This window comes from Chlorocebus sabaeus, chromosome X, assembly GCF_047675955.1.
Source record: "Chlorocebus sabaeus isolate Y175 chromosome X, mChlSab1.0.hap1, whole genome shotgun sequence".
NCBI lineage: Eukaryota > Metazoa > Chordata > Mammalia > Primates > Cercopithecidae > Chlorocebus > Chlorocebus sabaeus.
Window position 1 is genome coordinate 82,508,649 of NC_132933.1, and position 13,984 is coordinate 82,522,632.

General features: G+C 42.8%; 2 protein-coding genes across 4 annotated transcripts in view; one reads left to right on the forward strand and one right to left on the reverse strand.

Moving 5' to 3' along the window:
• Window positions 1-13,984, reverse strand: part of KIF4A (kinesin family member 4A) — a 130,039-nt gene that overhangs the window by 47,991 nt on the left and 68,064 nt on the right. For both annotated transcript variants that reach the window (XM_037988896.2, XM_007991986.3), the window contains 2 exons: window positions 12,876-13,061; window positions 376-479 (listed from right to left, as the gene is read on the reverse strand). In XM_037988896.2, the coding sequence (XP_037844824.2) occupies window positions 376-479; window positions 12,876-13,061 (290 nt within the window). The remainder of the gene's footprint in view (window positions 1-375; window positions 480-12,875; window positions 13,062-13,984) is intronic.
• On the forward strand, window positions 3,914-5,177 carry LOC119620894 (trafficking protein particle complex subunit 2-like protein). Of its 2 annotated transcripts, none has more exons than XM_073013199.1 (2): window positions 3,914-4,440; window positions 4,973-5,177. In XM_073013199.1, the coding sequence occupies exons 1-2, from the start codon at window positions 4,190-4,192 to the stop codon at window positions 5,175-5,177; spliced, it is 456 nt and encodes a 151-aa protein (XP_072869300.1). In that variant the 5' UTR covers window positions 3,914-4,189. The 2 variants fall into 2 exon arrangements, with proteins under 2 accessions (XP_072869300.1, XP_037844796.2); XM_037988868.2 differs by having other exon boundaries at window positions 4,341-4,426; window positions 4,853-5,177.

Here is a 13,984-nt window from a genome sequence, read left to right on the forward strand (position 1 = left end):
GCAGGGACAAAGAAACTGCTGTTATCTAGTAAGTGTGATAATCTTTCAAAAGCCAGCTCAAGCGCTTTTTACAAAGCCTTCCTTGATCATGGTAGCCTGAATTGATATTTCTCGCCTCTGAACTCTTAACACAATTACTGCCTAAGAAATTTATTTGGCTACTAATCATGTGCTGTGTTATGACATTCTTTTACTGTCAACTTGAGACGCTATTTAAAATTGCAATTATTTAACCACTTTTGTGTTTAGGTTTCCTCTTCATAACTAGGTTTAAATCTTTAGGGGCAGTAAATGGGACTTCTACTTCTCTATTTCTTGCAAAGCTCCTCACACATAGTAGGGACTTGAAATAACATTTATTAACTTTAACCTTACTTGGCTTGGTTGACATCTTTCTTTGCTGTCTGAAGTTCAAGAACCAATTCTTCCTTTTCCTTTTGCAAATTGATGACTTCTAATTCTAGCTCTTTTATGTTATCCTAGAAAGGTTATAGGTAAAAGAGAAAGAAGACATTACATGGCACAGGAAGAAAAATCACTCCAGCATTCCATGTCTCAAGGAACTATGCATTAAATTTTACCACTTCGATTGCACGCTGAAAACATTTATTCTTGATTTGATGGAGATTAAAATTACGTAGTAGGAAATGTTTGGAATCTGAGGGTCTGGGTTTTAATCTTGACTGCCACACTTAATAAGTATCTTTAAGGAAAGTCACTTCATCTTTTAGTTTTGGTTTCTGTTCAGAAAAGAGTTTATATACGTGTGTGTGTGTGTGTGTGCATGAATGTATATGTGTGTGTATATATACTATATCATATATATATATATAGTGTGTGTGTGTGTGTGTATATATATATAGCCCAGATTGGTCTTGAACTCCTGAGCTCAAGTGATCCTCGTGCCTCTGCCTCCAAAAGTGCTAGGATTACAGATGTGAGCCACCACATCTGGCCCTTCATTTGCTTATTTTCTTTCTTTTTTTCTTTTCTTTTCCCTCCTTCCCTTCTTCCTTTCCTTTCCTTTCCCTCCCTCCCCCTTCTCCCCATCCTTCTCTGTCTCTCTCTCTCTTCTTTCTTTTGAGACAGAGTCTCACTCTCACCTAGGCTGGAGTACAGAGGCATGATCATGGTTCACTGCAGCCTTTATCTCCTGGGCTCAAGTGATCCTCCCACCTTAGCCTCCTGAGTAGCGAGGACTACAGGAATGTGCCACCAACTTGGCTAATTTTTGTATTTTTTTGTAGTGATGGGTTTTCGCCATGTTGCCCAGGCTGGTCTTGAACTCCTGGGCTCAAGCGATCCTCCCACCTTGGCCTCCTTAAAGTGCTAGGATTATAGGCATGAGCCACAGCACCCAGCCCCATAAATCTTGACTGTGAGTATGACTATATACTGACTCCTGTGAGTCCTCCTAGTGAATCATTCGATCTACGTGAGCTCTTAGGGACTCCCAAAGGTTTCCCTATCTATGTCAATAATTAATAATAACACCTACCTCACAGGGTTGTTGGGAAGATCAAATACGATAAAAAGGTAGACACTTTGTAAACTGTAAAGAGCTGCACAAATATTCTTATATTCAGAACTTTCAAACTTATCTATTCAATAACAACTGCAGTTCTGCAAGCATTTAGAAAAAGAAGTCTAGAAACTGAAGTTTGACAGTGGAAAATCCAAATTCCATCCTATTCTCATAACCAAAAAAGATCGGAGAAAACTGACTGGATGAATAGTTGGCAGCGAAGAAGATTATATGCAGACCCTAGACCAGTATTAGACTGACACAAAGAAGCAGAGGCAGATTAGTTGGGGTTATATCAGAGAAGCTTTCTAAATGCTTTCTAAATAGGCTAGAGCTGTTTTCCAAGCAATGTACTCAGCCACTTCAGTATAACCACTGAAAATCAAACTTTATAGTTACCTTGCCTTTTTTTTTTTTTTTTTTTGAGACAGAGTCTTGCTCTGTCGCCTAGGCTGGAGTGCAGTGGTGTGATCTTGGCTTACCGCAACCTCTGTCTCCCAGGTTCAAAAGATTCTTGTGCCCCAGTCTCCCAAGTAGCTGAGATTACAGGCACCCACCACCACACCTGGATAATTTTTGTATTTTTAGTAGAGACAGGGTTTCACCATGTTGGCCAGCCTGGTCTCAAACTCCTGAACTTAAGTGATCCACCCACCTCGGCCTCCCAAAGTATTGGCATTACAGGCGTGAGCCACCATGTAGCCTACCCTGCATATTTAAAATCACTAATAACATGGGTGTGTATGTATGTATGTGTATATTCATATATTCTTTATATGACAAATATATTCTATATTCATCTATACTTACAACATAGAAAATATATTCTATATTTTTACTTATAGAAGTAACATATAAATATATTTATATAAAAAAATAGATAATACATATAAAGGTCAAGTTCCCTTGACTGCCTCACCCCTGCCAAAATTCCAGTCCCCCTCCAGAAGCAAGCACTGTTACCAGCTTGATGCATATCTTCCATTTTTCTAGACATTTACATATTCAAATATTACATATCTAGACATTTACATACACAGTCATATGTCACTTAATAACAGGAATACATTCTAAGAAATGCATTGTTAAGCAATTTCATCATCATGTGAACATGATAGTGTACACTTATACAAATCTATATAGTATAGCCTACTATATACCCAGGCTATATGGTATAGCCTATTGCTCCTAGGTTACAAAACTGTATATCATGCGACTGTACTGAATACTGTGGGTGATTATAACATAATGGTAAGTATTTTGTATCTAAACATAAAAATGGTACAGTTAAAAATATAGTATTATAATCTTATGGGACCATCATTGTATCCATAGTCTGTCATTGACTGAAATGTCATTATTTGGTGCATGATTATATATTAAATAAATGTATTATATATTACATATCACATAATATCTATTACTAGAATATGTAATTGATGTAAGTAAATATATAGTATATACACACACACGTGTGTGTTTATACCAATTAAAATGTGTTAAACATAGACTTTTATATATATATGTTATCCTGTAACTTGCCTTTTTTTACTTAATTAGTCATGGAGATTTATTTATATCAGCATATATAGATCTGCCTTGTTTTTTTGCCATAATGAAATATTCTGGTACATGCCTTCTGTGCACATGTGCAAGGTTTTACTAGGGTAGAGAGAAGTGGGAATTACACAGTCATGAGGGTATACATTTTCAATTTTTATAGACCTGCCAAATTGTCATCCAAAGGGGCTATTCCACTCTTGCCAGCTAAGTATGAGAGTACTTTGCTTGCACCCTTGTCAACATTTGATATTGCTACACTTAAAAACTATTACCAATCTGAGAGGTGAAAAATAGTTTCTATTCATTATATATACCACATTTAGTCCCTAATTGTCTTACCAACTCCACAAGGGGGAATTATTCAAAAATTTAAGTCCTGGTTTACTACAACTCATGGTAATCTTCATTAATCAGACCCTATGCCTCCCCCTATTTTTCTCTGGCAATTCTTTACAAGTGACAGGAAAAATACCATGCAACTCAGGAGGCTGAGGTGGGAGGATCACTTGAGCCCAGGAAGTCAAGGCTGCAGTGTGCTATGATCACGCCACTGCACTCCAGCCTGGGCGAGAGAGTGAGACTTTGTCTCTAAATAAATAAATAAATAATTGAATTAAAAACTGCTTTTATTTCTTAGAGAAAAAAAAGGGTGATCCACATGTGAGTAAAAGGTATTGATTACATTAAGAATTTATTTCAGGCCTTGTGCAGTGGCTCACATCTGTAATGCCAGCACTTTGGGAGGCCGAGGCAGGCAGATAACCTAAGGTCAGGAGTTTGAGACCAGCCTGGCCAACATGGTGAAACCCTGTCTCTACTAAAAATACAAAAATTAGCCAGGCATGGTGGCGCAGACCTGTAATCCCAGCTACTTGGGAGGCTGAGGCAGGAGAATCGCTTGAACTCAAGAGGTGGAGGTCGCAGTGCACAGAGATTGCACCACTACACACCAGCCTGGATGACAGAGCAAGACTCCATCTAAAAAAAAATTTATTTCTTCTTAACTTAATCAAGCATATTTGATGCCATGGGGAAAAGGACTAGATATCTTACTATAGCTATAGCTCCTTACTAGCACCCCTTTGTAGAGTTAGAAATACAATGGGCGGGGCACCCAGTGCTGGTCCTCCCAAGACGGCGATATGCATCCCGGTGATCACCAAGGAGAATTACCCTCTCTACATCCGCAGCACCCCCATGGAGAACGAGTTGAGGTTCCAGTACATGGTGCACACATCTCTGGACATGGTGGATGAGAAGATCTCTTCAATGGGGAAGGCCCTGGTCAACCAGAGGGAGCTCTATCTGGGCCTGCTCTACCCCACAGAGGACTACAAGGTCTTGCCTCATAAGTCACTAGAAACTCTCGACCAGTCCCTTTGGACAAATCACTTGAGACCATGGAGTTCAAAGACGTTCCAAGAGTAGTAATGTAGCTTGTCCATGATGACATGTGCCAGTAGCCACTATTTTACAAAACAATATGGCCTCTACAGAGGAGGTCCACCTTATTCATGAAGTCTCTGGTTTTGCAGTTAACTTTCCGGACCAGGCATTGATTCATAAAGAGGGTGAGGCATCCCAGGTGCACATAGAAACTCAGAGTCTGAGTGGCTCGGTTCCTGGAGCCTGAATTGGGTAAGGCTTAACTGCCTGCCCTTTGCTTCTCCAGTAAACACCAGTTGCCCCAACGAAGTATCTAGGCATGCACCCAGTGTGGTCACTGCAGGACCAGCCCAGCCTGGGCACTGCCTGTGATTCAAGGTTGCCAGACTTCTCCAAAGTGAGGGCACACAGAGGGCCCTCAGCTGGCAGGTTCTTCGCCTGCTTTCCCAGCAGTCCTTGTGTTACAAGTGTATTCCCTAACCAGCTATGCAGACAGAGCTACACTACCATCTCCAAGGTGAAGTTTGTCATGGTGGTGAATCCCTCCAACACAGCTCTTCGAGACAATGAAATCCACAGGATGTTCTGGAAGCTGCACAACTCCTACATAGATGTGATGTGCAACCCCTTCTGTAACCCGAGGACAATATCCAGTCCAGGGACTGATAACATGGTGATGTCTATGATGATACAGGTCTGCTGAGTGAGAACTCTGCCAGCAGACATTGCAAACAGAAGCTTCAGCATGTGACTGTTGTGGGGATGTCTGCCTCTTCCTGAATGTGATGACCATGGCATTTGGGGCAAGGCTCCATGCATGGTGCACCTCAAATAAAAGTCTTGTGAGATGAGATTTGGCTTTTTCCTTTTGTGTTAGCAGAGGATTCAACTAAGGAGAGTTTAGCTACGGATCTTTAGTGGTGCGGGCAGAGGTTAGTGACCAGACACAGCAGGAAGTGTGCCCCCAATAGGCTCGAAGCAGGGGAGGCAGGGGTGCCTGGAGCTGAGAGCTCTGGAGCCCACGGGACCTGTGACCACATGGGCTGCCTCTGCTGTTCCCTCTGCCCTTGCTGTGGCTGCCCATTGGCTGAATGGGTGGGCTGGTCCATAGGGGTTAGCCTCCTGAGCCCAGATCCAGCCTAGGATCTAGGGGCAAATGCGCCCTTCCCACGTGCGCATTCCCATGGGGGAGGGCCCTCCTCTTTCTGGACTTGGCCTACATTCTTTGCATGTGGTCCAACATCTGGACAAAGCCCAGGCCTTAGAAGGAGCCCTTGTGAAATTTGGAAAGCCTCAGGGCAGCCTGCTTCTGAAACCCTGGAGTGGCAGACTCAAGGTGCCCTTTCCTGCCTGTTGGTGCAAAGTAGGTTAGGATCCGGCTGCTGCTCTCCAGATCCCTGGGCAGGCTGCTCTGGGAGCACATGGCTAGGACAAGCCAATTGGATCTGCTCTTTCTGCCCAGAAGCCCTGCAGCCAAAGTCCAGATAACGACCAGGCCTGAGGTGTCAACCAGGACAAGGTGACAGTTCAGGTGGCCCAGGCCTGCCTCCCCAGTGTCGCTTGTTGACGTGGCTGAGTGACGACTGCCCAGGGCAGTGGCAGAGGCCACAAGGACCACCCACGCGGCTGAGCCCTCGGCACATTCCTCGCTCCATGTGTGGTCAGCGTCAGCGGGGTTGAGCAACCAAGGCTCAGCCTGCTGAGGAGCCCCCTTCCCTCCCCAGCCCATCCTCCCACCACCCCCAGCACTGGTCTAGGACTACAGAGTTTCTCAAGGACCTTCCAGGATCCCAGAATCCCCTGGGAGCAGGTCAGCCTGTTAACATGGGTTAGTCAGGGGCGGGGCACAGGGAGGTGAACTTTTTCTCTACACATCTTTGGATTTTCATGTCTTCCAATAAGTGCAGTGTTAATTTTATAAATTATAGAAGAAAAAGAAATCAACTAGGAGTGCATGTGTGAAAACAGCATGCCCCAGGCCTCCCCCGCCCCAGGGTGAACTGGAAGCCCTGAAGTGGGCTGAGGCATGCCAGGCAGCTGATTAGGGTGCACGTGGGCCACAAGCCACCCTCACAGGGTTAAATATTTAACAAGAGCCTCATATTTGTTAAGACAAGGCAGGACCCCAGCCCAAGCACCTCTCCCCTGCAGCTAGGCATGAAACCTTTGGCTTTTAGTGGGGATCACCCCTGCCTAAGTCCTGGCTGTGGTGGGGACTGCAAATTGTTAACCCAGCATCTATTATCCTTCCTCCCTACTAACAGAATCCCAGTGCTTCTGCCCAATTCTGATAAGCAGGCAGACAAAAGCCACGTCCTACCCTCCCTCACAGCCCAGGGTGGGCAGTTGTAGCATGCAAGTGGATGGTGTCGGGAGAGACTTGCAGGAAAGACCCTGTAAAGGGAGCTCGGCTGACAATGTGCAATACCCTTCACCTTTGCCTTCTTCCTGCCCGGAATGTGGATGTGATGGCTGATGCTCAGCCAGCTGTCTTGAGAGCATGAGGACAAGATTCACACCCTAAGGCCAAGGAAGCAGAAAGCAGGAAAGATCCTGGGCCTTTGCTGCTGTACGTGCCCCAGACTACTTATGTTCAGCTTTTTTTTTTTTTTTTTAAATGTGAGAAAATAAATATACCCCTCTCTGGTTAAAGAAAAAAAAAAAAAAGAAAGAAATACAATGGGGGAACACATATCCCCATGTTTCCAGGCAAGAGTACAAGAAAGGAGGAATCACTTCTTAGCCTTACCAGTAATCTTTTGTTTATCCTGGAAAAGCCAAAATACATTTGACCTTAAAGAGGCTGCATTGTATGTCCTGTTAATATGGACAATTGAGCTACATATTTAACTTACTCCCTCCTGAAATCCCATGAAAATGAACAAAAAAGGAGGTATAAATCAACAAGAATGAAGAGAGACGAGGAGAGCAGTTGAGAGATATCAACAAACTTTTGGAAGAAGAAAACAGCTGGATAAGAAGTAACTGACGTCCAGAGTGGAAAAAGCTAAAATATAACTCCTACAGGACAAATATCAAGAAGAAGCAAGCCAATACGTACCACGGAGGCACAGAGTGGAACAGAGGCTTCCTTTCTAGAGAGGCTGAACCTAATAGGTTGGACACAGCTATTGGCAGGGATGCAGTACCATACTGCTGACAGGGATTAAATAAAAGTCTGTCTATGATTGGAGAGACTTCAACTCCCTTATTTTCTCTGGGTTACTAGAATGATGGCATACCACCACTAGGCCCACACAACTCTAGGCAAAAGAATAAAAGAGTTCTTTATTGGAAATTGATTAGCCTAAGAGAAATCCATGCACATACAACTTGCTATTGGCTTTTAGTGCCTCCCTCTTAAATATGAATGGATAGCCATGGCTCACTAGAAATTTGAGGAAAGTGTCTTATCTGAAAGACAGACCAAAACAAACACATTAGAGAAAGGAAATCTGGAGGAAACAAAGGCAAAGCAGGAAGAAGAAGAAAACCTTGATAAAATTTAATTCCTATTCTTAGAGATGGGCTGTGAATCCACACAAAAAGAATAAAAGGCTATAACAAGGAACAATTACAGGATCAAAAGGAGACCTTGGAAATTAATAGCCAAATGAAATAATTCACTAAGAATGAAGGGAAATCTCCCAGAGTGGAAAAAAAAGACAAAGAAATAGAAAATAGGAAGAAAGAGATCAGAAAAGTAGAAACTAAATCTAAGAGATCCAATATCTAAGAGAAGTGCAAGAAAGAGAAAACAGAGAAAATGTAGAGATAGCATTATCAAAGAAATGATAGGAAAAAAACTGCCCAGAAAGGAGTACACATTTCTAGATTGAAAGGACTAGTCAAGCACCAAGTACAATAAATGAGAAAAGAAGGCTGGGTGTGGTGGTACATGCCTGTAATCCTAGCACTTTAGGATTGGGAGGCTGGGAGGATCACTAAAGACCAGAAGTTTGAGACCAGCCTCAGCAACATAGTGAGACTTCATCTCTACAAAAAATAAAAAATTAGCCAGGCACGGCAACTTGGGAGGATGAGGCAGGAGGACCACCTGAGCCCAGGAAGTTGAGGCTGCAGTGAGCTGTGACGGCACCAGTGCACTCCAGCCTGGGCAACAGAGCAAGACCCTGTCTCTATAAAAACAACAAAAACAAACAAACAAAAAACAGGAAACCATACCAAGGCCCATCATTGTGAAATTAAGTAACACTTGGGGACAATGAAAAGATCCTGAAAGTTTCCAAAGTAAAAAAATATGTAGGTCTATTACAAATAATCCAAAATTATAATAGACTTCTCAACAGCAATACTGGAAATAGAAGACAATGGAGCAAGGCCTTCAAAATAATGAAGAAAACATTTCTATAGAATTGTAAACCCAGCCAAACTAACAAGTATAAGAATTTTGAAAAAGCAATTTTCAGACATGCAAAGCTTTAAAGTACTTCCCTTTCATGTATGCATTCTCAGAAAGCTATTGGGGTTTTATTCCACCAAAGCAAAGGGGTATACTAAAGAGGAGGAAGACATGAAATCCATGTCAATACAGAGATGAGAAAGAAATGAAGCAAATCCCCAGGATGATGGTACCAAGCTGGTGGCTGGACAATAGCCCTAGAGAAAGCAAACCAGGAGAGAAGACTCCAGAAGGGTTGTTTTCAAAAAAGAAATGGATAAATTACCTGGTATGTCTGCACAATGAAGAGTTTTATAGTTTTTTTTTCTTTTCTTCTTCTTCTTTTTTTTTTTTTTTGAGACACAGTCTTGCTCTGTCGCCCAGGCTGGAGTGCAGTGGCACTATCTCGGCTCACTGCAAGCTCTGCCTCCTGGGTTCATGCCATTCTCCTGTCTCAGCCTCCCGAGTAGCTGGGACTACAGGCGCCTGCCACCACGCCCAGCTAATTTTTTGTATTTTTAGTAGAGACAGGGTTTCACCGTGTTAGCCAGGATAGTCTCTATCTCCTGACCTCGTGATCCGCTCACTTCGGCATCCCAAAGTGCTGGGATGAGTTTTATAGTTTTGTCAAGAAGTTTGGAGATAAAATTATTGACAGGTATATAGAAAACTAAGTAAATGGAAAAAATGTTATCTCTAGAAAATACAAAGAGCTATACAAGAAAGGAAATGCAATTATACTATATGGCTCAATTTTAAACATATTTATATAATCAGAATAATTTAAACACTAAATATTCATTTAAACAAAAAGGGTGATATAACCATTTTGAACGAAGAAAGTGAGGCAGTGTGCGCAGGTGGTGGGATAAGAGAGCTACATTCTTGTCTTCCACTGTGGGAGGTCAATAGATAGTTATCTAAAAAATGTAACATAATTATACTGCCAATTCTTATGAAATATGGAATATGGAGGTAAATGTCAGAATAGGAATAGAGAACTATTTTGAGTTTTCTAAGTATTATAGTATTTGACTTTAAAAAATGATATATATGTATCTGTTTGACATAGAAAAAAATTAAGTTTTTTTGCTTGTTTGTTTTTTTGAGACAGGGTCTCACTCTGTCACCCAGGCTAGAGTGCAGTGGTGCAATCTCGGCTCACTGCAACCTCCACCTCCTGGGTTCAAGCGATTCTCCTGCCTCAGCCTCCCGAGTAGCTGGGATTAAAGGCATGAAGCTAATTTTTGTATTTTTAGTAGAGAGAGGGTTTCACCATGTTGGCCAGGCTGGTCTTGAACTCTTGACCTCAGGTGATCTGCCTGCCTTGGCCTCCCAAAGTGCTAGGATTACAGGCGTGAGCACCATGCCCAGCCACAGTTTTTTTTTTGTTTGAGATGGTCTCACTCTGTCACTCAGGCTGGATTGCAGTGGTGTGATCTCAGCTCACTGCTGCCTGGACCTCCCTGTGCTCAGGTGATCCTCCCACCTCAGCCTCCCAAGTAGCTGGGACTACAGGCTCACACCAGCAGGCCCGGCTAATTTTTGTATTTTTTGTGGAGACAGGGTTTCGCCATGTTGCCCAGGCTGGTCTCAGACTCCTGGGCTCAAGTGATCTGCCCACTGCAGCCTCCCAAAGTGCTGGCATTACAAAAAACTAAGTTTTTTAAAAGTCAGGGACAATCTAGTCTCAATGTGCTTTGTCCAAATTTTGGCCCTACACAATCTGTGAGCAAAATAAACTGGTTATTTGATGCCATTTAAAAAAAAAAAAAAAAAAAAAAGACCATGATAACAAAAGGGAAAAAAACCTCTACTGGCAACTCAGTTATTATTTTGGAAGCAACCTCTAACCTAGGGGAAAAAGTGGTGAAAATTAATTAGCAGAATCACTTTTTTTTTTGTTTTTACTCTGAAAATGTATGAGAGCTGGTAATTTTTTAAAAAGCATGAGTACTTGTTGTAGGGTCCCGCAGCCCCATCCATTCTCTACTGGGCCCTGGTATCCCGCTCCTCTCCTAGCTCTGTCGCTGAACGCTGTGCCTTAGTTTACTTCTCTGCACCGGGGGCTCACCCCTAGACCATTCCCAGCAGCTTCCCAGGTGATGTTGGTACCCCTAAGGCTGGGCTTTGCCAGCTGTGGCCCGGCTCCTTAGTACTGCCCAGGAGGCACCAGGTTGCTGAGGATGTGACTGTGGGCACCATTCTAGGCCAGTGGTTCTTGTATTGCATTCCAGCAGCAGGAATATCACCTGGGAACTTGACAGAAGTGCAAATTATTGGCCCCACCCAAGACCCACTGAATTAGAGCTTATGGAGTGGGGCCCTGCAAGCTGGGGTTTTAAGGAGCCTTCCAGATGATTCTGACATGCATGAGAATCTGCCAACTACTGATCTAGGCCAGTCATTAGTGTAGCCTGGGGAGGGACTGGGGCTGTCTAGACCAAGAACAGGTGGAAAACACTAGCCTCATTTGGATTCCTGAGACTGGGAACCACCACCAACAAAAACCAACCCTATAGTCTCTCCTCTTGGAAGAGGAAGATAAGTTGGAGGGCCTGGAGAAAGCATACATTTTTTTTCTTTCCCTGCTCCTGGCTTGGTTACAGCTCTGCTCACCTCTCTCACTTGTCTTGGTTCTACAAAAGGTTGTCTAGATGATGCCAGCCAGGCAGGGGGTGAAGTCCTGGGGAGGCAGGAGGCAGAAGACCCTGACTGTTTATCCCTTGGGAACCTCACCATAGGCCAGATGGCCCACCTTCGAATGGAAAGAATCCTAACTCCACAAGGAAAGAATCCTAAACCCCCCGTTCCTCCTCCTCCCAACCCCAGGAAGACCTTGTAGACAGTGCCAAAAACAAACAAACAAACAAACAAACAAAAACAGCTCCAACCCCCAGCAGCTGGGAAGACAGCCAGAAGCTGTCCTTCCTCCTCATTCTGGCCCCCCTTCCCAGCCCCCAATACTGTGAACCTTCTTCCCATTCAGCCTGGTTTCCTGGTGAAGGTCCTGCAGTCGTGGGCCCTGGGGGACCCCCCAAGGAAAAGGCCCTCAGGAGGGAAGGGACCAAGGGCATCCTTGGGCCAACTGTCCACCTCTCTTGTCCACTGTTCTCTCCTCCCCACTTCTGTCTTCAAAAGGCTCCTTCCCAGGATGGATCGGGTGCTAGGACAACTAGAATCCAATCCAAAAGCTCTCCCTGCCCCTGTGTCTTTTTTCAGATGTGAGAACAACTGTACAGTGTAAACTTATAAAGTGTTTTTAATGGTTATAGATTGGAAATAAAGTATGTCATATGAACAGCTGCCATGGGGGAAAAGAAAGCATGGGTACTAGAGCTATTCCTCAATATAAGCATATAATACCTTGGGAGTAGTAGGATATAGCTGGATGGGAAAACAACCCACTCTTCCCCCTACCACCCATCCTAATATCCCTTTGTCTGTAATCACAAACAATGAGAAACACTGGTCTACAAGGGAAAATAAGTCTGGAGCAAGGGCCATTTCTTGTGGGTAACCTGAAAGCCAAGGATTTGCCTTTAAGTAAAGACCTGATTATTAATTGGCAAAGGCCACTTAGAACTACTATTAGAAAAAAGTTTAGCCATTTGTCAAGTCATGTGACATCCACTAGTCTCTTCATAATTCATACTATAACCCAGACTATTTACCAAAAGATGTGTTTTTCTCAGAATCCAAGCATAGTTATTAGAATATAATTTTTCTGTAAGTAGGGACCACATTTATTATAACGTTATCAAACTATTTATTAAATACCTGTGGCATAAGGTAAGGCATTAGATAGATTAAATGGAACAAAATTACAGGCTCCCTGTCCTGAATGTATCCTCTTTTTAAACCAACAGTACAACTCCCATTATACTATATACATTTTGTTGTCTTTTCATCATCAAAAATGGTATGCTTGTTGTTTTCTTCCCATTCAGTTTAAGAGACTGTAGACATGAACAAATACTGCCCTAGGAAATAGTTTACCTGGTATTGGTACTGAATGGGCTGTAGTTGGCTGTCATTCTGAGTCATCTTCCTAGCCAGGGCCTCTTTCAGTGCAAGCGCTTTATTCAACTCAACCAGCTCCTTAGACATCTGCGCTTGACGGAGAGCATGCTGAGTGGTAAAAGCGTCAGAAGACCTGTTCGTCTCTGGACTGGTTTCTACTTGCTGGAAAAAAAATCAGGATAACGATTTATAAGAGAAACAAGCAAATGAAGTTCCTTAGGCACTATTTCATCAAGTCTCACAGGCACTTCTCCATTAACAGTATTTCTGTTCCTTTACAACGGTGGCTCTGCATACATTTGTTTTAAGTATCTGAAATAAACTGAGCTAGCCTTGTTCCCTGCTCTCTCAAGCACCTTATTTCTTATACACTTAATGGACTCTTTTAGTACCAACTACGTTTCTTTGCTCTTTCCTTTGTTGATCTGGATGGCATTTCTTACTTTTACCTCATTCCAAGGGGTCCTTACAGGAGAGAAGGTCCTGGAAATTGAGAAAAGGGTTCATTTGTTCTCACACAGCTGACCTCTAGTACCTGATCTAGTATTTTCCTTCTTTCAGAATGTGAAAACTACTGACATAGATTCATTTTAGGGATAAAAGCCTGTCTCAAGCAATCCATCATCCAGCCTTTCATTTTGTCTTTATAACCTTTAGTCAACATCTAATACATTTTATCTATCCTTGTGATCTGAACACTCAAATTATTTTCCTTGGTTCTTTTAGCCCCTAATATCTCATCCATAGAAAATTATGCTGAGAAAAAATTCTCTTCAATTTCTCCTCTAATGCTTTTTTGACTTTGCCATAATTTCCTCATTTTTTCCTCTCCTCATTTTTAACTTGCTGGACGGTTGATGCAGAATACTAGCCTCTAACAAGAAATCTGTAAGCTGGGTTGCAAATATGGAACATTACATCCTTGAGAAGTCCTGGCCCCCATTACCAGTTACACTATTAGTGGTAGAGCCTATCCAAGGTAGGGGTTTTATGAAGCTGAGATTTACACTAAAGATTTCTGGATTTCCCAGGCATTCTACGGAGGATGGTAACAATCACAGGTTCTCTTTTTCAGTTGAGTGATA

What these genes read in the sequence shown, in the direction of transcription:
- LOC119620894 (XM_073013199.1), top strand. Translation starts at nt 4,190, where the DNA reads ATGGGCGGGGCACCCAGTGCTGGTCCTCCCAAGACGGCGATATGCATC. An exon ending in TACAAGGTCTTGCCTCATAA is followed by an intron (nt 4,441 to 4,972) that starts GTCACTAGAAAC and finishes ATGCAGACAGAG; the next exon opens with CTACACTACCATCTCCAAGG.